Here is a 24,766-nt window from a genome sequence, read left to right as displayed (position 1 = left end):
GTAATAACGTTGCAGTCTATCGGAGGTCAGAGAGCTCACGAATTTCATCAAAAAACTTTGTGTTCCGAAGATGATTGAAGGTCTTACAGGTTTAAAACGACATGAGAGTGAGTAATCAATGACATAATTTTCATTTTTGGGTGAACTAACCCTTTAAATGAGCTTGTTAGATGAGAGCAAATGTAATCTAAATAAAAATAAAAGAATATCGACAGCTACCAATGAATTAAAAAAATCTGTTAAATCAGCCAAAAAGCGATATTGTACCAAAATATCGTGCATCCCTACAATACAGTCATTGTTTGATGAGCTAACTCTAACTATATTACGTATATTGTAGTCATTTTAAAATGAACATTTTCAAAAGATTCCAACTGAAATGTTTCATCTGAAGATCTACAATTCACTGTTAAGTCTGCGGGTGCCGTGTTGTAATTGCTTTCCCTGACTTGACGAATGAATGTTCTGACCTTAATGGAGACCCGAGGTATTCTTTTCAGCTGACTGGGGGTGAGTTCACAGATCAGGGCTTTGCTTTTGTAAAGTAGCATTGCTTTAAAAAATGCTTGCTGATAAATCATTGACTTTTAAAGCTTGGGAGCACATCACAAAAGGACTGCTTTAAATGAAGAGAATCAGTTACGTCAGCAGTCAAGACAATGTCTGGTTTGTTTGACAGGTCATGTTCTGTTTGCTTTTAAATTTGTAGCCGTTTATGATTACATTTCAATTTGTTGCCTAGTGACTTTACTTTCTTGGGGTTCTTTGTTACTTTTTGTGGCTCCTTGTCTAATATAACAATGCACCGGGAAGAAGATATTTACAGGTACCAGTCAGGCTGGAGGGGCGATCTTCTCTCAGCAACCAGCTAGACAGTCGAAAGAATGTCTACAGAAGGTCTTCTTTTGAAAGATTTTTAAAGTACTTTAACACATTATTTCAGCAATATTTCAACCGATTTCATTGGTTAACTATTTACATTATTCTTCGCCGAGCCTGTAGATCCATTTTTGGCCTATTTCTATTCCTCATAGCCCTTCTCTCATAGTAGACAAACAGCTCTCTTTTCAACCATGGCAAATCAGGAGCAGGTGTTTGGCGACTACCGGTACAGTCCATCAGAGAAAACACTTTCATTCATTTTCAAAATTGCTGAAACGAATTGGCTCTGTCACCCGGAAACAAATATTACATATGAGCATTGGGGCGTAAACTTGTTTGGTTTCAATGTAAGTTTTTGTTTGTTTGTTACCAGCTTCCTTTAGTGATGTAATTTAGCTGCTGATCTGCTTTGAGGACAAATCTGGATTGCTTCCCTTTCATATTGCTCCAGGTTTGGAGCTTTCCCGGCACCTGATGCGGGCCAAAGCAGGAAACCGTCGACTCAATGGCATTTTTCGCGCTTTAACGTGGGCAAGAAAGCTTTTGAAAGGAGTTAATTTAATGGATCTAGTTTGCAGCACTCTCAGCCGATGGCATCCCCTCCCTCCTGTGTGGTCTAAGTCCTTGTCTGCGTGATTTGTTGTGGCTGTATGGAGTCAAGCTGCACCTGTTTCTTTATGCTAAGTCTCCGTTCAATGGGCATTGAGAGAGAACCTTAGTTCATGCGTGAACTGCGAGCGGCTGAGACTTTAAAAGCCGCCCAAAGGAAGGTTCTTAAATCTCTGGAGAGTGATACCACAACAATCAGCGCAGGAAGGCTGGAAAGAGAAAGCTGTGCGCACAGCGTATTTCACATGTAGGTAAATTATCAGTGCAGATGGAGGGGCGTTTTGAAAGGGCCTCTTTATTTTACTCAGATACACTGAGGGATTTTTCTTTTCTCCTCTTTTTGATGTGGCGGCTCCTCTGTGCCATCTTTGTTGGCAGGAGTGGGGCTCCTCCCTCCTCTGTGAACACCGCTAAGCTGCTTACTGATCTGTGCCCACAATGTAGCCTCTGTTCCTGTCAGTACATCCCCTCTATATGAGCAAAAGCAGAGATGCTGCTCGTAATGCACGACTCAGTCAGAGATGCTTGTTAACTGCTCCTGGCTCTTTTCATTAGGCTACAAAAGCCCCACAAACTGTATCCTGTCAGTTCTAAAAAAGAAAGGGGGGAAATGCGAGCAACGATGGGCTGAAAGCGATACACAGCTTTACGTCTGAATAATGTCTTTGAGCGAGAAAGGACCATCTGCTTGCTTCATCTTTATTGTATTTCTGGCTATTCAGATTCTTTCTGTAATCTAGCTCTTCTGCCTCATATGTTTGTATTAACAGACTAAAGGGAAGTTGTCTGTTGTTTATAAAGGATAGAATGGAAATGGTTAATTGTGGCTAAACTGAAGCTGTCAGTCTGTAATTGTTACCAAATCTAATGTATTAGTTTGATGCATTTCCAAATAACATTTCAAAGAGGTGTCCATGGACTGTAACATCAAGTCCAGGCTTGATTTATAGCTGTGGATAAAAGGCCTTCGATCCCTTGTTGTGTGTTGCCATCATCTTCTCTCATGCACTCAGCAAGGCTGTTTTAAGATTGCAGAGAAGATTACTGAGTGAGCCATTTTATTTCTCACTGAAAACATCAGCATTCTGTTCTTACTATTTGAGATGTAAGAAATAACAACACCATAAGGTAATTGGGCAGTTGGATCTTTTAAACCTTATATATGCATGCATGTATAAATCAGTTCATAAAAACTAATATATGCATACTCTTACAGTACAGTCCAAAAGTTTGGAACCACTAAGATTTTTAATGTTTGACCTCAGGGAGTTAAAAGAAGTTTCGTCTGCTCACCAAGGCTACATTTATTTAATTAAAAATACAGTAAAAAACAGTAATATTGTGAAATATTATTACAATTTAAAATAACTGTGTACTATTTAAATATATTTGACAAAGTAATTTATTCCTGAGATGCAAAGCTGAATTTTCAGCATCGTTACTCCAGTCTTCAGTGTCACATGATCCTTCAGAAATCATTCTAATATGCTGATCTGCTGCTCAAGAAACATTTATGATTATTTTCAATGTTGAAAACAGTTGTGTACTTTTTTTTTCAGGATTCCTTGATGAATAGAAAGTTCAAAAGAACAGCATTTATCTGAAATACAAAGCTTCTGTAGCATTATACACTACCGTTCAAAAGTTTGGGGTCAGTAAGAATTTTTATTTTTATTTTTTTGAAAAGAAATTAAAGAAATTAATACTTTTATTCAGCAAGGATGCATTAAATCAATCAAAAGTGGCAGTAAAGACATTTATAATGTTACAAAAGATTAGATTTCAGATAAACACTGTTCTTTTGAACTTTCTATTCATCAAATAATCCTGAAAAAAAATATTGTACACAAATATTTTGTACAATTGTACACATTAAATGTTTCTTGAGCAGCAGATCAGCATATTAGAATGATTTCTGAAGGATCATGTGACACTGAAGACTGGAGTAATGATGCTGAAAATTCAGCTTTGCATCACAGGAATAAATTACTTTGTCACATATATTCAAATAGAAAACAGTTATTTTAAATTGTAATAATATTTCACAATATTACTGTTTTTACTGTATTTTTAATTAAATAAATGTAGCCTTGGTGAGCAGACGAAACTTCTTTTAAAAACATTAAAAATCTTAGTGGTTCCAAACTTTTGGACTGTACTGTATATCTTTCTGTGCTAAAACTTATGATTTCTTATCATTCTTATAATTGTTAGTTAGAAATTCCATACTATCTACCTCATCTATTAACTTTTCCTAATATATTAATTGGGGTGGTATTAGAATTTTTTTTTTTTTTTTTTTTTTTTTTTTTAAAGAAATTAATACTTTTATTCAGCAATTAAGGGTGTATTAAATTGATCAAATTTACAGTAAATATATTTATAATGTTACAAAAAATTTAATTTCAAATAAACGCTGTCCTTTTGAACTTTCTATGCATGAAAAATATTAAGTTCAACTGGTTTCAACATTAATAACATTCAGAAAACAAATCAGCACCAAATCAGTATATGTGACCCTGAACCAAAAAAAAAAAAAACAGTCATAAGTTGCACGGGTATATATAGAAATAGCCAACAATACATTGCATGGGTTAAAATGATTGATTTTTCTTTTATGCCAAAAATCATTAGGATATTAAGTAAAGATCATGTTCCATGAAGATATTTTTTTTCTTGTCTTTTTTTGCACCCTCAGATTCCAGATTTTCAAATTGTTGTATCTCGGCCAAATATTGTCCTATCCTAACAAACCATACATCGATGGAAAGCTTATTTATTCAGCTTTATTATATAAATATAATAAATTCACAATTCACATTGACCCTTATGACTGTTTTAGTGGTCCAGGGTCACATATTGGAATGATTTCTGAAGGATCATGTGACACTGAAGACTGGAGTAATAACTGCTAAAAATTCAGCTTTGCCATTACATGAATGTTACATTTTAAAATATATTAAACAGAAAACTTAAAAATAAAATATACGTAAAATATTTGTGCTGATATTTTCCCAATATTGCTGTTTTTATTTATTTTTTTAATCAATTAAATGCAGCCTTGTTTAGCACCAGAAACCCCAAACTTTGGGTATTTTACCCCAAACTGCTCTATTATTAGTGCTGTGTTTTGGTTAGTCATATGGGGTCTTGAATAAATAATGTTGTATCTTCCAAGAAAATCCATAATTTTTTAAAGTAAAACTAGTTTGCTAGATCAGTGTTTCCCAACTTCTTTTAAGGCAGCCCATCCCCATAGCTCCATCAGTAAATCTCAAATACCCCATCATTGAAACCAAACCAGAAATGTGTTCCTCTTAACTGATATTATTCTGGATATCATTCAGAATCTTTATTAATTTTTAGTGCACTTTTGAACAAGAAAACATCAATACAGTGTGGAAAGAGAGCTATTTTGGCTTTCATGGGTTTCTTGAGAGGTTTCTTCACAGGTTTCTTCACAGGTTTCTCAACAGCACATTTATTTATAAATGAAATCTAATTAAGGCAAATTTTCTTTTTAGGTTTAACAAGGCAAAATCTTTTTTTTTTTTTTTTTTTTACAAGTACCCCTTCTTGGAGTCACTGTGCTAGATGATCACAGTAAAACTGTGCAAGCACTTTCCACTTTCACCATTCTGTCATTCTCACTGTCAGTAAATGAGTCTGTGTGTGTCTCAGGGATGAAGAGGAGGTCATGTCCCAGTACAATCCTAGTGTGGTGAGTTACGCACTGGGCAGCAGTAGCACACAGAGACAGGGAAGTCCAGGCAGCTGGTGTGAAAAGAAATCACCTTCCAGACCCTCATCAAGCCAGAGCGAGATTGGAAGCAGGTCAGTGTTTCAAAAATATATACTTGTGAGTGAAGAAAGTTGATAATATTGATTGGGTTAGTAAGTATTGAATAGCACTTTTTTCCAGGTCAATCTCCAGCCTCTCATCTCACTCCAGCTGTGAGGAAGAAATCAAGGCCTTAAGACACAAGTTAAACATCACCCATATAGATGAAGTTGTGACCCATCTCAGGTGAGGCCATGTGGTCACTTTATTAGTCAGTGAGTGAACTCCATTTTTTGCAAATTTTTTTTGGAAACTATGGAAAGGGATACTACTTGAAAAGTCACTCTAAATGAAAGTGAGCAACTAAAAACACTTCACGCAGGTCTGTTCCACCTCAAGAAAGTCATTTTGCTCTATGGCCATGTCATCTTGGGTGACGTGTCATTACGATTATTTTTAAAACCTTGGGTTGTTTATTTATCTACCCTGGGATTTTAAAACCTTTATCAACAGGAAATATTCCTTACATATTTACATTTTGATTGTTATTACCAAGTGGCACACAAAAAGCCTTTGAAATAAATATAAAAAACTTACTTTTTTGGTAATTCTTTTTTGATAGAAGTCTTTATGCTTGCTGCATTTATTTGATCAAAATTACAGTAAAACAGTAATATTGTGAAATATTATTACAATTTAAAATAGCTCTTTTCTATTCTTATTTTTAAATTATTTTTAAATAATTTATTCCTGTGATGGCAAAGTTGCATGATCCTTCAGAAATCATTATAATATGCTGATTTGGTGCTCAAGAAACATGTTATATCAATTACTCCTTTCATATCATCGTTGAAAAAGCTGTGCTGCCTAAAGGGGTACTTCACCCAAAAATGAATTCTGTCATAGTTTACTCACTCTTTTTGTCGTTCCAAACCTGCATGAGTTCATAAAGAGATAGTAAAACTAATCCTTATGAATCGAGTGGTTTAGTCCAAATTTTCTGAAGAGATTTGATTGCTTTATATGATGAACAGATTGAATTTAGACTTTTATTCACATATAAACATTGATCAGTGAACATAAACAGAAGCTCAACTGAACCTGCTTGATGCACAAGAAGTCAAGCAAACACGCTTGATCTTCCGTTTACCACAACTGATGTGTGAGTTGATCAATGTTTATATGTGAATAAAAGCCTAAATTAAAACTGTTCATCATATAAAGCGATCGAGTTTCTTCAGAAAATTTGAACTAAACTACTCAATTCATATGGATTAGTTTTACGATCTCTGACTTCTTTTTGAAGCGTCAAAGTGTCAGTTGCATAGACTGTCTATGGAAGGACAGAAATCTCTCAGATTTCATCAAAAAGATCTTCATTTGTGTTCCGAAGGTGAGTACTCAATTCAGTTGCTCTGCCCTTTAGAGTAAGTAGGGCACAGTGATGCTCACTTTCAAATGGAACTCACCCAGACTAGTGTGAGTAAATGTTATTATAACTAAGGATTGCTTTAAGCATATTATGAAAACTATGAACAACACAGTAAAATGTCAGACCTAATTCCATGCATATAACAAATGCAATTACTTTTTTATCAAGCAGATAATATTGGAATTATTTGTTTACACCTGAGGCATGTACATAATGTAATGACTTTTTAGCCAGCGAGACTGTCCGTTTGCAGTTTGATCCTGTTGTGCAGTGAAGTTAATATTGTGGAACACACATTCCTCGGGATAGAATTCTCCCGAATTGCTCAACGTGTGCTCATAGCCTCATACTGACTATGACTATGGAAGCAAACCAGACACGTTCCTTCTTGTGCAAACATGCTGTTGTGAGAACAGAATGTTGGATTTCCTCAACTTCCTCTCTTTCCCTTGCTCATGCTCACTTTCATCTACGATTATATTACTTACTGCTGGTTCTAAATTGGCGACTAAATTTCGATTTTGGGTTGTCTGTTAGCTGACATATACACTACCAGTCAAAATTTTGGACACACTTGACTCAACTATTTCTCTTGATCTTAAAAAGCTTTTCATCTAAAGTGCTTAAATGCTAGACAAATATAAATAAATTAATTCATTTTAAATTAATTAAACAGTAATTCATTAATTGTCATTTTTAAAATGTTAAAATTTAAAATGTACTTATTTTTATGTATTTAAATATTATTTTTGTGTGTATAAAATATTTTTTTTTGTTAAATAAGTACAAAAATAAATAAAAAACAAAGATATGACATTCAAAGTAGTACAACTAGATCTCTTTTATTGAATCCAAAAGGTTTTAATTATATTTTGCTTCATATAAAAGTATTTTAAAGATTTTGAAGTGTCAAAAGGCCAATTTCATTGGTGATTATATTTCACATTTCATTGTGTTTGAAAATATCATCATTCGGCATAACCAAAAGTGTCATTCGGTAAAACTGAAATTTTGGTTAAACTGAATGACTTTTTTGGTGACAAATTTTGTCCATCTTGTAAAAAATGACAAAAGCAGTGTTAATTGATTAAAAGAAAAACACATAATCTCATTGTTAACACTTAATAAACCTTCAAAATGAATTATATCTCCATTATGTTTTTGTTTTTTTACACTTTTAAAAACCTTATTCGTCAATGACCCATATACCAAGAACTTTATTAATATATTAACCATCTCATACCATCACTGTGTCTAGTACCACCTCAGTCCCTCTTGAATTCCCTCTCTTACCCATCTCTTTCAGTCCAACCTTTCTACCCAACAAATGCCTCGCTCAAACCCTTTTACCACTCTCTCTTCTCTACCTTTCATCCTCTCCTTCTCTGCCAGGCATGTGTAACCCTCCACCCAGCTAAGAGGAATGCAAACAGTAAGTCCTGCTCAGCAGGGCAGCAGGGTATTGAGATAGAGGGAGGGGAGCTGGAGCGAGCAGCCCGATCCATCCCTCCATCAGAACAAAAGACCTCATTGTGAGCAAATGAATACCAGATCCCGACATATGTAAGATTCCTTGGCCTTAAAAGAAAAGTGAAGAGAGTTTAAGTGACTATATTGCTTATGTAACAGAAGAAGTAGGCCAGTTTTCGCTTACCCGCTGATCTAGAAAAGAGTTCATGGTGCAGCAGTTTGAATCCAGCCCAGATAAAAACTCTTTATACTTAAACTTGTTTAAGGGTAATTGCTGCGTTTTGTATGAAGTACTTAAATGAGAAGCGGCCTCCCATAATGGCGCAGAATATGGAGAGTTATTTATAGTTGCCATAATTATGTATATCTTATTCTTGGTACCACTTATAATTATGTCCGTTTGTTTGTTTGATATATATTTTCCCCCATTCCAATTCACAATTGTTGATTTAGAACACATATATGCACTTGATCCTTTATAAAAGAAGGCCTCGTTTGATTGACAGGTCAGTCCTAACCGAAGAATCTGAAGCATTGAAAAGAGACGTGCAGGTCCTGCAGGTAAGGGCTCGTTTTGACATTAAATACTGGTTTTGATTGCAACATCAATTGCAGGATTGCTTTAATAACATGTTATGAATCTGGATCCAGAGGGTGGAGGAATCTTTTTTCTTTTCTTTTTCTGCTGAGGCTAAACTCCATTATAGTTAAAGTACTGTACTTAACTCTTCTTTTGTGGTTTCTACAAAGAAAAAAATGTATAGCTTCCAGATTGGTCAGTGATCAGATTTCCCTTCTGAACTGCTGCATTTTATTTTTTTTTTTAATTAATTAATTAATTTATTTTTTATCATTGTGAAATAAGTATTGCAAGACATAAAAGCAAGTTGCATCCCAATAAGACTAGTGAAGAGCATAGTTCATTAAAGGTGCCGTAGAACGTCTTTTTAAAAGATGTAATATAAGTCTATGGTGTCCCCTGAATGTGTCTCTGAAGTTTCAGCTCAAAATACCCCATAGATTTTTGTAATACATTTTTTTAACTGCCTATTTTGGGGCATCATTAAGTATGAGCCGATTTAGGCTGCGGCCCCTTTAAATGCTCACGCTCCCCACCCACGGAGCTCGCGCTTGCCTTTAACAGCATAAACAAAGTTCACACGGCTAATATAACCCTCAAAATGGATCTTTACAAAGTGTTTGTCATGCAGCATGTCTAATCGCGTAAGTACAGTATTTATTTGGATGTTTACATTTGATTCTGAATGAGTTTGAGGCTGTGCTTCGTGGCTAAAGCTAACATTACACACTGTTGGAGAGATTTATAAAGAATGAAGTTGTGTTTATGAATTATACAGACTGCAGGTGTTTAATAATGAAAATAACGACAGTCTTGTCTCCGTGAATACAGTAAGAAAAGATGGTAACTTTAACCACATTTAACAGTACATTAGCAACATGCTAACGAAACATTTAGAAAGACAATTTACAAATATCACTAAAAATATCATGATATCATGGATCATGTCAGTTATTATTGCTCCATCTGCCATTTTTCGCTGTCGTTCTTGCTTGCTTACCTAGTCTGATGATTCAGCTGTGCACAGATCCAGACGTTACTACTGGCTTGTCTAATGCCTTGAACATGGGCTGGCATATGCAAATATTGGGGGCGTACATATTAATGATCCCGACTGTTACGTAACAGTCGGTGTTATGTTGAGATTCGCCTGTTTGTCGGAGGTCTTTTAAACAAATGAGATTTATATAAGAAGGAGGAAACAATGGAGTTTGAGACTCACTGTATGTCATTTCCATGTACTGAACTCTTGTTATTTAACTATGCCAAGATAAGTTCAATTTTTAATTCTAGGACACCTTTAAAATAGTTCCCAAAACCCAACTCTGAGTGTTTCTAACACTATGGAACTGCTTTTAAAGATTAAACAAACTGCTTAATAACCATTTCAAGTAAATTTGTATTTGACTCTGCATTTGGGAATGAGAGAGTTGTCTTCATATTTGCTTACATGTACTGTATATTGTAATTAAGAGGAAAAAAATGTAACACTTTACATTACAGTCCAAATTACTGTAATTACTCTCAATTACTCTTATATCTCAATTTTTTTTTTTATTTGCTGAGTAAAAAGTAAAAATCACTGGCATGATGCTACAGTGTTGTGAATGGTTGCTAGGATCAGTTTTATTTTAGTTTTTATATCTTGTTATAGTTTATATTAAGATTTTGAATTTTCTTTTGTTTTTATATTTTCAGTCTTAAGTTAATTTAACTTAATTTTAGTTAAATTTAGTTTTTAAAGTAATTGTGTTATATGCTTTTGTCATTTTTATCAGTTATTTTTTAAATTCTATTTAGCTTTTTTGTTTTATTTAAGTTAGTTGTCAAGGTAAAATTTCTCATTTTCATGTTTATGTTTTTTTTTTAAGTTTAAGTTTTAAGTTTCATCTAATATTTTACTTATTTCAGTGATGAAATGAAATTAGGACCGGGCAAAATCTGGCACACGCTCTATAGCTCCCGCTTCAATGCAGTCAAAAAACTTGGTGCATATATCGTACATACTTCAATATATATATATATATATATATATATATATATATATATATATATATATATATATATATATATATATATATGGTAAAAAGGTTTTAATTTATTAACACTCAAAAGCTATTCTTTGAATTAAATCATGGAAAGGATTTCCGCGTGATTAAATGGCTTTCTTTCAGCATTAAGCACTTTTGTTAGGCTAACTTAAATTGCATAGATTGGATCAACTTAAGTAAATGAGTTGGTCCAAAACATTGCAAATTAGTTGGGCTGACACTATTAAATTAAGCTGTGCCCAACCATAGTAAAAAAGTTGAATCAACCTTAATAAATTAAGTTGACCCAACGTAAGTACATTAAATTGGAATAACAGAATTGCATAATGCTGAAATAAAGCAACTTAATCATGTGGAAATCCTTTCCATGATTTTTTTTTATGTTCGTTCAAAGAGTTATTTTTTTGAGTGTGTATATATATATATATATATATATATATGAAACCTGATAAATATATATAGTTCTCATTGAGCTGAACACATGGATGTGCGTATAGCGAGTCACGATCATAGCACCACCAACTGGCTGCAGGAAGTATGTCACTTAAAACAGGCTTTGAAATCAGTCGTTTATATTTACCTGAACTGCTTCAAACAGGGTCAAGACATGGCAGATGTAAAACAGATTTTTGCTATATTTCCCTTCTATATTTCCCCCATTTTCCTAAAGCCACAGGGTGATGGTGGTGCCTGTGCTTGGGCCTGTCATCCCTTTTCTTTGCTCCATTACCACTGAGAGACCACCATCTTGTTTGAATTTTTTCTGAAATCTCCAAGCCAGTCACATGATCGGCTGCTAGCAATCTGATTGGAGGATCTCAAAAAATTCCCCACAACTGATCTAAAGTATCCAGATAGAAATGTGTTGCTTATTATCAATGGGAAAGTGCCCAAGCAACATTGCCCAGCAACATTGCTCAAAAAGTTGCCCCGTGTATCATCACCTTAAGTCTAAATATGAACAATAATAAGTGATTAATAACAATGACAATATGCACTAATAACAATGTGTAATTATGTACAGCACCACTCATTAATTATACATTCAGTAGATTTATTTGAATTACCCAGTACTTGCTTTATAATTGCACCTTACATGAACACTTATGTAAAGTGTGAATTGTAGAACAGTTGTTCCTTTTGATGTGTTACATAAATGGATAATCATGCATCAACTACCATAGAACAAGCATATGTTTTTTTTTTATATAATGGATCACAGAGAATTTCTATAGTATAGTATGCTAAACTAGCCCATTAAGCTCTAAAGCTGATTGGTGCGGGTCTTTTTCCATCTATGCAGCCAAACACACATAGTGTCAGACTGATCTCCTCTCAATCAGCCAGAGGAACTTTTTTTTTGGTTTCTACTGTACCACATGCCATCCTTACTTTACCCTCTCCACTGTTAAAGTGCAGAGCTCAGCCACAGATGTGAGCCACTCTCAGTGCTAAGCAAATTAAGAACGCCAGTTGTTTTTGTTTAACACACATATGCACACTATTTGAAGCATGCTGTACTAATGCACTCCACAACTCTCTCTGAAATCTCACCCTGCTACAGATAACAACCCACATAGAAGGCAACATTCTCAGGACCTTGCTCAACGTTCCCTAAAAGTTCTCAAAAGGTGACGAAAATTCCGAACCTTTACAGAACATTCGGGACGTTCCAAAAACGTCCTCTTTTGGTAATGAAAGTGCTGCAGTTCAAGTTTCCTTATATGACTTTAGGGGGACGTTCCATTTTGGTTATTTACGGTCAAAAAAGAACATTACAAAGAGGCAATTTGGTACATTAACTGAACGTTCCCACACGGTCCTCTGATGGTCATTTAATAACGTTCCCGATATGAGTTTAGGGGGAGGTTCTATTTTGGTTATCTTATGGTCATGCAAGACCATTACAAAGAGGACATTTGGGAAGTTAAGAGAACGTCCTATAGTAATAGTCCCCTAAACATTCCCAGAACATCCTGAATGTTCCCTGAAGGTCCACCAAATAACACTCCCCAAACCTTAAAAGAACTCCACATCATGACCGTCTCTGAACGTTCTGGGAACGTTATTAGACAACGTCCTTAATACCAGTGGACGTTCTGAGAATGTTCTGGGAACGTAAAATTTCTAGCGGGGTAACCTGTCACCTAGAAACATTCCCGGAACATTCAGAGACGGTCATGATGTGGAGTTCTTTTGTTCTGTTAACTTCCCAAATGTCTCACACGACCATAAAATAACCAAAATAGAACTTCCCCCTAAACTCATTGGAATGTGACCATAAAATTAACCAAATTGGAATGTCCCCCTAAAATCATATAAGGAACACTTTCAGCACTTTCATTACCAGAAGAGGATGTTTTATGTCCAAAATGTTCTGTAAAATTTCAGAATTTTCGTCACTTTTAGAGAACTTTTAGGCAAAGTTGCGCAAGGTCACGAGAACGTCGCCTTCTACTTGTGTGTTTTATAGAAAATAATAAACTTTGAAGTCATCGTTATGGAGGTGAGCGTTTGCTTTAGATGGGCTCTTGATTCTTGATATTTTAACGTTAGATTTTCTCTGGCTGCTTTAACTGTGTTTTCAAGACATGTTTGTTATAGCTAAAAATGCAAGAGAAATTCTGATCAGATGAATTGGGTTGTTTAGTGCTGGTGATTCGATCATCATGGAGTGTCCTGATTCACTGATTGTCACCAGAGTCTAAATTATGAGTGTATTGAATGTTAGTTTTGCATTAATTAATGTTTTTTTTTTGTTCATTATACTGACAGAGTTTTGAACAGTGTCTTTTAGACTCACACAAACATCATGAATCAGCGTATGATCCTCAACAATGGTGACAATAAACAAAAATCTTTTTGTGACTTAAGTAGCTTGTTTTGTGATGCTCAGAGTTAATCTGTTTATCTGAAAATTTTGTCACCATTGTTGAGGCTCATACGCAGAATCTTGATGCCTGTGTGAATCTACATGATCCTGTCTGAATAATTTCTGCATAATGATAAAAACTTTCAAAACATCAAAGCAGGACAGGATTTCATGCATTATCATAGGACTGCAACAACATGAAATGAACGCAATATTCAGAGATCAGTGAATAAGATCACTGTATGATGATATATTCATCAATAATGAGCAACCAAATCCATTTGATCAGATTTTTAAATGTGCTTTAGAATAATAAATGTGTTTTAGAAACACACAGTTACAACAATTGGAGAGAAATTAAAGTTGAAACATCAAGGGTCAGGAGCCCAACTAAAGCAAGCGCTTACCTCCGTTACGGTGACATTTATAAATTTTGATAAAACATCAACACCTCATTAAGAAGATTTGTATGAAAGAAACAAAGTCAGAGTGGTTTGTAATAAGTGAAGATGCAGAGATCTAGAGAGATCTGTTAGTGTTTAATGTTGTTTCTGTTATCTGAGTTTTGTGAGGTCACCATTGTGCTGGAGAGTAGAGCCTGTGCTTCAGTCAGTGATGATCCAGAAACACTGATGTTCTGCTGCATGTTACTTTATTTAAAGATAGTAATTGTGTAGTTGGTGATGCAGTGATACAGCAGTTATGTTAACTCATCCATGTGTTGTTGTCAGCTAATGTCTTACTGCAATAGATTTGCATTTAAAGAAAAGGTTTCATAATATTAATCCAGGAATTACCTGAAAATAGCTATTTTTGTTTGAACAGCCACTTTTGTAAGTCAATTTAGCTATAATATTCAATTTTTTGACAATGTCAGGAGGGATGTTCTGAGAACATTTCCAAATAAAGTATGGTTCCCTAAATGTTCAGAGAACATCTTGAATGTTCTGTGAAGGGCCACCAAATAGCGTCCCCCAAACCTTAAAAGAACTCCACATCGTGACCGTCTCTGAACGTTCTGGGAACGTTACTAGACAACGTCCTTAACACCAGTGGGGACATTCTGAGAATGTTCTGGGAACGTAAAATTTCTAGCGGGGAATATATTAAGCATCAAATATGTTCTGATTGGCTGTGATTAGTGATTACATCATGTCACACAGCAGATGGGCTGATCTTAAAGTTCTCTTAGATCGGCACATTCTTGACAGTGCCAAACCAGGACATTTGGACTGGTATATGTACTGTCAAATACCATTAAATTTGATGGTGAAATAAATTAAACAGTTCCCAGTTTTAAACAGATAAACAGGTTTTTTTTTAATTAAATGATCGGTCTTTGGGGAGAAATCCATGTAATCTGAACAGTGTTAATGAGAATATTAGTGCTAGCCAAGAATTTAATGTCTCATTTAAACACATTTGATCTAGATCAGAGGTTTCAACCAGGGAGCTGGGGCCTACAGCTGGGGGTTTCAGAACTAAAGAGGCCTCAAGGTGGCTGAATTTTATTTAAAATAATAATAATAAAAATAAAACAGCTTTAAAGGGGACATATTATGCCCCTTTTTACAAGATGCAATATAAGTCTCAGGTGTCCCCAGAATGTGTCTGTGAAGTTTCAGCCTAAAATACCCAACAGATTATTTATTATATCATGTTGTAAATGCTGAGGAGATGAACATGACAGACTGGGCTCAATTTAAGGGGGAAGGGGAAAGGGGGATGCCATCACCTTTGTTGAAAAAAATGACTAAAAGCATCCCCTCTTACCATCCCCATCAGATTAACAGTGTTATGTATATTATGTAAATCTTATCATGCAAACAAAATTTTAAAATTCTCTGTATGATAGTTAAACTATAAATAACAGTGATTGACCAATCAAAACTCAGTATTGTAACGTGCTGTGCACAGTCACGCCAGAGCTCTGATTCAAGCAAGCTGTCATCATTTTTCGCGCTTGTTCAAAAGGATCAGGAGAATGGTTCAGGCGCATCTTTTAACGTTCTTTAAAAAGAAGAGAACAGAAGGTATGATATTATTAGTGTTTTAAGAACATTCCCCTGATACATTTGAATGAATAATGAACAGCTAAACAGTGCATTGATGCAACAAGGGATCATTGTCAAGGTGAATTAATTAAAGTGAACATCATCACTGAGGTGATAATGCACACATGTATAGAGGCTATGTTAGCTATATGTACACGTGTTTATTTATTTTATTTAATAAAAAAACAATGGGCTATGTTCATACCCCACTGTTTAAAACTGCATGAACCATGAGAGAAGAAAGAAGAAGCAAGAAAAGAAAAACATAAGCAGTAAACAGAAAACTATAATAACAAGCACAGATATGAGCAATCAACATGAATCTCAACCATGGTGACAACTAAATATTCAGACAGTCAGATCAACTCTGGACATCACAAAAAGTGATTAATTATGACAAAAACCACAGAAAAAAATTAAAGCAAATGGTTAGAATTAAAGAAAATAAAAGGACAATTCACCTGCATAATTTATTCATGCTGTGATGCATGCTGGGAGTTTTGTACTATTGTTCCCAGCATGCATTGTGGCATGACACTTTTGATTGTCACCTTTGTTGAGATTCAACAATTGTTTATCTTCTATCTATCTTCTGATCAGTTTTGTTCCATTATAACATTTCAGTGATGGTCAGTTTTGTGCGGTTGTGAGAGCTCAATGACGGTCAGTTTTGCTTCATTACGAGATTTCAGTGATGGTTGGTTTTGTTTTGTTACAAGAGTTTAATGATGGTCGGTTTTGTTCCTTGATGAGATTTCAAAGACAGTCGGGTTTTATTCATTGCGAAATTCTCATGTTCCTTTACTAGATCTCAATGACAGTCAGTTTTTTTCCTTTACGAGATCTCAATGGTACGTGGTTTTGTTTTTTGTTATGAGATTGCAATGACAGCCGATTTTGTTCTGTTACTAGATTTCAATGATGGTCGGTTTTCAGCATCAGTCGATTTTGTTCGATCTCGCAAAGAAACAAAACCGACCACCGTTGAAATCTCGTAATGAAACAAAACTGACAGTAATTGAGATCTCATAAAGGAAACAAACTGATTTCATTTATGACTTTTCAAAGACAGTCAGTTTTCAGTGTTATTTGGTTTTGTTCTGTTATGAAATTTCAAAGAATGACTGACTGACCAACAGCCAGTTTTTATTGTCAACCAGTCAGAGCTTCATTGTTTCACAGATATGAGCAATCAGCATATGAATCTGAACCATGGTGACAACTAAATATTCAGACATTCAGATCAACTCTGGACATCACAAAAAGTGATTAGTTATAACAAAAACCACAGCAAAAAATAAAAGCAAATAATTAGAATTAAAGAAAATAATAGGACAATTCAGCTGCATAATTTATTCATGCTGTGATGCATGCTGGGAGTTTTGTACTAATGTTCCCAGCATGCATTGTGGCATGACACTTTTGATTGTCACCATTGTTGAGATACATGTGCTGATTCTTGATGTCTTTGTTTGTCATGTCAGAGAATTTATTATTAATTGTTATTTTTTATTTTTTTTGTTTGTTTGTTGTCATCTTCTGATCAGTGACATTGGTTTTGTTTCGTTGTGAAATCTCAATGGCTGTTGGTTCTGTTTCTTTGTTCCTTTACAAGATTTCAAAGACAGTCAGTTTTGTTGCATTGTGAAATTTCCTTTACTAGATCTTAATGAAAGTTTTGTTCCTTTAAGCTGCGCACACACTTAACGCATGTAAGGCGGATTATGAATGTAAATTGATACTTATGACTGATCGCGCTCAAGTCAGAATCAGTTGCTTTCAGTCGGTGTTTAAATTCCATGTGTAAGTATATAAATCTGCTTCAGTCGAAGGAAGCAGTCTTTGTGTGTTGTGCTCAGTTTAAGAATGTTTTAGCTTAAATGTGTCGCAAACTTTACAAGATCTCAATGGTTGGAGATTTCAATGACCCGTTGATGATGGTTGGTTTTCAGTGTCAGTCGGTTTTGTTCTGTTATGAGATGTTTTGTTTGATCTCGCAAAGGAACAAAACCGACTGACATTGAAATCTCGTAATAACAAAACTGACAGTCGAGATCTCGTAAAGGTACAAAACTGACTTTACGAGATTTCAGTGACGGTCTGTTTTTTCCATTACGACATTTCAGTATTGCCAAAATTAATTTAATTCAGTAAGGATGTGTTAAACTGATTACAAGTGATAGTAAAGGCTTATAATGTTAGAAAAGATTTCTATTTTGAATAAATTCTGTTCTTTTAACCTTTTTTTTTATTCATCAATGAATCTCAAAAAAAAAAAAAAAAGCATCCCAGGTTCCAAAAATATTAAGCAACACAACAGTGTTTCCAACACTGATAATAAATCAGCATATTAGAATGATTTAATGATTTCTGAAGGATCATGCGACACTAAAGACTGGAGTATCAAAGAAATAAACAATATTTTAAAGTATATTCAAATAGAAAACCATTATTTTAAATTGTAATAATATTTCACAATATTACTGTTATTTTTGATCAAATAATTGCAGGCCTGATGAGCATATGAGACTTCTTTCAAAAACATTAAAAATAGTAATGGAAAAAGAGAAAGTGCTTTCATGCAAGTTGTAAGAACTAATTAAAATACTACATAACATGTGATGTGAAAATAACTAACTACCTGCACGGTATGTGATGTAATGTAGGGATTATCTTTGCCCCAGGGTTACACCTCCTTTATTCAATACAGTTTATTGCGACTGTATTGGGGCATTGGTCTCACAAGCCTTTCTAATATCTCTTCCTGCAACTACCTAATCTACTAGAAAGTTTCCCATCCAGATATAGGCTGGGCTCAACCCTGCTTAGTTTCATTGGGTGTGCAAGTGAAAGCTTCAGGTTGATCGCTGCAGGACTTCTTAAGCTCTATTCCAACCATAGATGCTCTTACATAGAAATATAAATCTCAACAATGGTGACATGCTTCATGCCACAATGCATTCTATATTTTGCAATCTATATTTTAGAGACAGAAACAAGAAATAAGATTTCAAGCAGAAACAAGATTATTTTTTTTTACCCCATTGGCAGATGAGTTTGGTTGTTTTTACTTTATTTAGATTTTTTTTCCCCAGAAAACAAGAAAAATATCATGTCATTTTACTTATCTAGTGAAAGCATCTGTATTTAAGACTTTTTAGATATTTAGCCTGGAAACAAGACAAAAACACTAAACAAGAAAACGTTTTTTACAGTGTAACACATTTACATTACAAACCCTGTTACTACAACATGAGATCATGCTATGTTGCAGAAATCAGTTAGAAGATTAAAAACACGCAAAAGTTTTTCTGACATGACAAAGATATCAAGAATCAGCACATGAATCTCAACAATGGTGACAATCAAAAGTGTTACGCAGCTAAATTGTCCTATTATTTTCTTTAAGTCTAACTATTTGCTTTTGTTTTTTGCTGTGGTTTTTGTTATAACTAATCACTTTTTGTGATGTCCAGATTTGATCTGTTTGTCTGAATATTTAGTTGTCACCATTGTTGAGATACGCTGATTGACCATATCTGTGTTTTTCATTGATTTCTGAAATACAATGTGGTCTCATATTGCAGTAAAATGGATTGTAACTTAAATGTATTGTTGCAAAACACAATAACTGCATTCAAATGACATCAATCATTTTAAAACCATCAATAGCTAAAAATCATCATCTGATCTCATTTCAGAGGTCTTTGTTACTGCAAATGTGTTTAATAATAAATACACTGTCACAGCAATTAGAAAAGACAAACATATTACAAGAGTTGAGCCCAACTAATGGAAACACCAATCACCATTATGGTGACTTCAAATGAAACAAACATGAGTGTTAAACTTCTGTAGATGAATGACAGAAATAAAGTCAATCTTGTGTGAAGCTGTAATGCTGTTTGTGGAGTTGTTTAATACTTCTCTTCTGAGATCTGGAAAGTCTTCTTTTTTTATCGTCAGTTGATTTCATCTAAGGTTGTGGCTGAAGTCAGAAACACTCTTGTGTTTCTGCTTGTCCCTTTTTTCGTTCTCTTCTTTCCTTCAGTGATTCTGCTTGTTAACAGGCTTGTTAATGCTAAGATGATTTTATAAATAATATATAAACATTTTGTGGCTCAGATAAGGTCCAGTTCTGGTTTATTTCTTTGCTCTTGGCTGACATGTGGTATTGCTATGGCCTACTTGTGGCTCAGATCTGGCAAACAGTAGCGATCCGCCCTAGTGCCATCCAAAAGCACCAATTTGGTAGCCTATATAAAGGGATGAATGGTGTGTGTTTGTGAGATAGTACAATACTGCAATGATATAAATAATTTAAAGGTGCCCTCAAATGAAAAATTGAATTTATCTTGCCATAGTTAAATAACAAGAGTTCAGTACATGGAAATGACATACAGTGAGTCTCAAACTCCATTGTTTCCTCCTTCTTATATTAATCTCATTTGTTTAAAAGACCTCCGAAGAACAGGCGAATCTCAACATAACACCGACTGTTACGTAACAGTCGGGGTGTACGCGCCCAATATTTGCATATGCCAGCCCACGGTCCCAACATTATCATTATGAGAGGCATTAGACAAGGGCAAAACGTCTGGATCAACGTCTGAATCAACAGTCTAGGTAAGCAAGCAAGAACAACAGCGAAAAATGGCAGATGGAGCAATAATAACTGACATGATCCATGATATCATGATATTTTTAGTGATATTTGTAAATTGTCTTTCTAAATGTTTCGTTAGCATGTTGCTAATGTACTGTTAAATGTGGTTAAAGTTACCATCGTTTCTTACTGTATTCACGGAGACAAGAGCCGTCATTATTTTCATTTTTAAACACTTGCAGTCTGTATAATTCATAAACACAACTTCATTCTTTATAAATCTCTCCAACAGTGTAGCATTAGCCGTTAGCCACGGAGCACTATCAAACTCATTCAAAATCAGAAGTAAACAATATAACAGTATACAATACTCACATATTCCGACGCATGCATGCAGTATGCATGACGAACACTTTGTAAAGATCCATTTTGAGGGTTATATTAGCTGTGTGAACTTTAAGGCACTGTTTAAGGCAAGCGCGAGCTCTGTGGGTGGAGAGCATGGGATTTAAAGGGGCCGCAGCATAAATCGGCGCGTTTATAATGATGGCCCAAAATAGGCAGTTAAAAAAATTCATTAAAAAAAATCTATGGGGTATTTTGATCTGAAACTTCACAGACACATTCAGGGGACACCTTAGACTTATATTACATATTTTAAAAACATAATCTAGGGCACCTTTAAAGCTGCAGTCTGTAACTTTTGCTGCTCTAGCAGTTAATAAACGTGTGTCTTACAGAAAAGCATTGTAGCCGGAGCTACTTCTCGCTGCTTATGGCTATGACGAGTCATGTTATAGTGGAGTACTGTGCTACTCTTAATCAGTCTAAAATAGTCCTAATATAAACACATTACAGGTGTACCATAGTGATTCAGGATAAGACAAAAACACGATTCAATAGATTCATGATATACATGCTCATTATATAATTTTTGTAAATTTTGAACACAAAAAAAAAGTTACGGACATCAGATGAATAATGAATAATGCCTATTTTACCACTCTAAACCAATAAATAAAAATGTTTAAGACAGTAATATATTTAATATATTGCCACTCCTAGATTGTTTAAAAAATCTTTGAATATTGTATTTTTTTGTAAATACAGTTTTTATTATTAAGTTTTATTTCCTAGTTTTTATTTAGTTTTAGTTATTTTAGTGCTCCAACTTACTTCAGTTCATATTTTTTTCATTCAAGTAATGATTTTTTTTTAATGGTTTTAACGATATTAACCTTGTCCCACAGTCATCTGCTCATCTGAGGGAGTGTGGAGTGAGCATGTCAGAGGGCGTCCTGCCTCCCGCTGGTCTTAGATTTCAGTGACTTGCCTCATAACTATAGCTTTGCTATTTCTTTTCCAGCTGGCCTCTGGGGTTATACCACTGCCCACAGACCACAGGGCTAAAATGAATAGTCTCCCGTACGCTGGCAGTGAGGGTGCCCTCCTCAGAGAGCTCTGTTTGTTTTTGTTTCATTTAAAAGGATGAGTGTATAATGCATGTGCTGGGCAGTAAGATTGACTCTACATGATATAGCAGTGAATAAACCGAGGCAGCAGGCAGATTGGTGTAATAATAGTGCTCCGCTGCCATACAACATGTGGGCTAATGGAGATCCATGGCTTTGCAGTGAAAGCATGTGGTTTGGAGTCCTGTTTTATGAGCTGGAGTCTCAGTGGAGCAGTGCTGTGGAATCGTTTTGTGTGAGCTCTGGGGCTGCATGAAAACTTATGAAGAAGCCTAAAAAGATGTTTTTTTTTTTCTTCATGATAACCCCGCTAGAAATTTTACGTTCCCAGAACATTCTCAGAACGTCCCCATTGGTGTTAAAAACATTGATTAGTAAAGTTCCCAGTACGTTCAGAGACGTTCACAATGTGGAGCTCTTTTAAGGTTTGGGGGACGTTATTTGGTGGACCTTCACAGAACATTCAAGACGTTCTCTGAACGTTTAGAGAACCATACTTTATTTGTAAATGTTCTCAAAATGTCCCTGCTGCCCTTGTCAAAAAATTGAATTGAAAATTAGAGCTAAATTGTCTAACAAAAGTGGCTGTTTAAACAAAAACAAATATTTCTTAAATGTCTTTTTTTTTTTTTTTTTTGATGTTGCCGTTTTCCAAGCACAGTGACATTAATGAATGTAGGACAGCTTCTTTATTATTACTCGAATGAAAAAAGTAATACATTTTTATGTACTTGTCACAAACTTAAAGGTCCCGTTTTTTGTGGTTTTTTGAAGCTTTGATTGTGTTTATAGTGTGCAATATAACATGTGTTCATGTTTCGCGTGTAAAAAAACACAGTATTTTTCACATAATTTACTTATCTGTATACCGCTGTTTCCACTGTCATAAAAACGGGCTGATGACTTCCTTGTTCTATGAAGTCCCTCCTTCAGAAATACGTAACGAGTTCTGATTGTGCCAGCGGTTCCTGTGTTGTGATTCGACAGCAGCTTAGCGCATCTTGCCCGGAAAGGTCACGCCTCTTACCATAACGTGGAGATGCACGCGCTCAGTGTTATTGTAAACATGTCTTTAATTTTACCCTATCAATTTGAGCCAGAATCCGACCCGGTGATTGGACTGCGGGATGAAAATAACAGCGTTTCGACGACATAGCGACAAACACACTCTACAAACGCAACTCTTGTGTATTCCTGTGGGCGGAGGTTAGTCAAAAAAACGTCATTAAAGAAGGAAGTAGAGGGATGTAGTCCAAACTGGCCGTTCGATGTAGGCGACTTCTGTTAAATAAAATATCTCACTTGGCATTGAACTTTGAGCTTTAAAATTTTACAGATTTTATTTATACTCTAACAACAACATTACACACTAACTAAAGTTTGAAACATGGGATCACGAAGAACGGGACCTTTAATAAACAAAAATTTCACAGTGTCCAATAACCTTCAAAAGGCATAATTACCAACATATATAACTGTTAGCTAACTGTGTGTTTCTAAAACACATTTGTTATAAAAAAAAATGTGAGAAAGAAGAATCTGATTGGTTGTTTCTTGTTGATGATTTTATCATGCAGTGATCTTATTCACTGATCTATGGATATTTTATTCCTTTCAGGTTATTGTAGCCCTATGATACTACATAAAATCCTGCCCTGTTTTGATATTTTGAAAGTTTTTGTCATTCGCAGAAATTATTCAGACAGGATCATGGAGAGTCACGCAGGCATCAAGATTCTGCGTATGAGCCTCAACAATGGTGACAACATTTTCAGATAAACAGATTAACTCTGAGCATCACAAAACAAGAAAATCACCAAAGTCACAAAAATGATTTTTGTTTATTGTCACCATTGTTGAGAATCATACGCTGATTCATGATGTCTGTGTGAGTCTAAAAGACACCGCTCAAAACTCTGTCTGTATAATAAATTTTAAAGAAAGTGAACTTACAAAAAAGACAAAACTACCAGTTAATGCAAAACTATGTGATTCAATGGATCCACTCTATTGAATAACCATCATTAAATAACCAAATTCATCTAATCAGATGAATTGCATGTTTTGGAAACACAGTTAAAACAACCAGAGAAAATCTAACGTTAAAATATCAAGAATCAAGAGCCCATCTAAAGCAAACGCTCACCTCCATAACGGTGACTTCAAACTTTATTATTTTCTATAAAACATCAACATCTAACCTGTCACCTGGTAACGTTCCCAGAACGTTCAGAGAAGGTTACAATGTGAAGTTCTTTTAAGGGTTAGGGGACGTTATTTGGTGGACCTTCAGGGAACATTCAGGACATTCTGGGAATGTTTAGGGGACTATTACTAATAGGATGTTCTGTTAACTTCTCAAATGTCCTCTTTGTAACGTTCTCACGCGACCATAAAATAACCAAAATTAGAATGTCCCCCTAAACTCATCGGAAACGTTATTAAATGACCAACAGAAAACCATATGGGAACGTTCTGTTAATGTCCTCTTTGTAACGTTCTTATGTGACCATAACCATAACCAAAATGGAACGACCCCCTAAAGTCATATAAGGAAACTTGAACTGCAGCACTTTCATGACCAAAAGAGGACGTTTTAGGAACGTCCCGAATGTTCTATAAAGGTTCAGAATTTTCGTCACCTTTAGAGAACTTTTAGGGAACATTGCGCAAGGTCACGAGAACGTTGCCTTTTTCCATTCAGAATCTGATTTTGATATAATTTTCAAATGTAATTTGTTAATTTGATGGCAAAGCTGAATATTCATTACTCATTACTCCAGTCTTCAGTGTCACATGTTCCTTCAGAAGTCATTCTAATATGATGATCTGCTGTGCATGAAACGTTTCTTATTATTACCAATGTTAAAAACAGTTGTTGCTTCATAATTTTGTGGTTTCCAAAAAACAGCAGGTTCCCAGGTTTTTTGCTTAAAAAAAAAAAAAAAAAAAAAAAA

General features: G+C 35.0%; 1 protein-coding gene across 3 annotated transcripts in view; it reads left to right on the top strand.

Annotated features, from left to right (window-relative positions):
- The window catches only part of ccdc24 (coiled-coil domain containing 24), a 30,765-nt gene that overhangs the window by 4,153 nt on the left and 1,846 nt on the right, over positions 1-24,766 (top strand). For all 3 annotated transcript variants that reach the window (XM_048164916.1, XM_048164917.1, XM_048164918.1), the window contains exons 4-6: positions 5,173-5,325; positions 5,414-5,518; positions 8,681-8,735. In XM_048164916.1, the coding sequence (XP_048020873.1) occupies positions 5,173-5,325; positions 5,414-5,518; positions 8,681-8,735 (313 nt within the window). The remainder of the gene's footprint in view (positions 1-5,172; positions 5,326-5,413; positions 5,519-8,680; positions 8,736-24,766) is intronic.

The sequence above is a fragment of the Megalobrama amblycephala genome, linkage group LG17, assembly GCF_018812025.1.
Source record: "Megalobrama amblycephala isolate DHTTF-2021 linkage group LG17, ASM1881202v1, whole genome shotgun sequence".
In the NCBI taxonomy this organism is placed as follows: Eukaryota; Metazoa; Chordata; class Actinopteri; order Cypriniformes; family Xenocyprididae; genus Megalobrama; species Megalobrama amblycephala.
The sequence above is the reverse complement of the archived record's forward strand: the minus strand, read 5'-3'. Positions and strand labels throughout refer to the sequence as shown.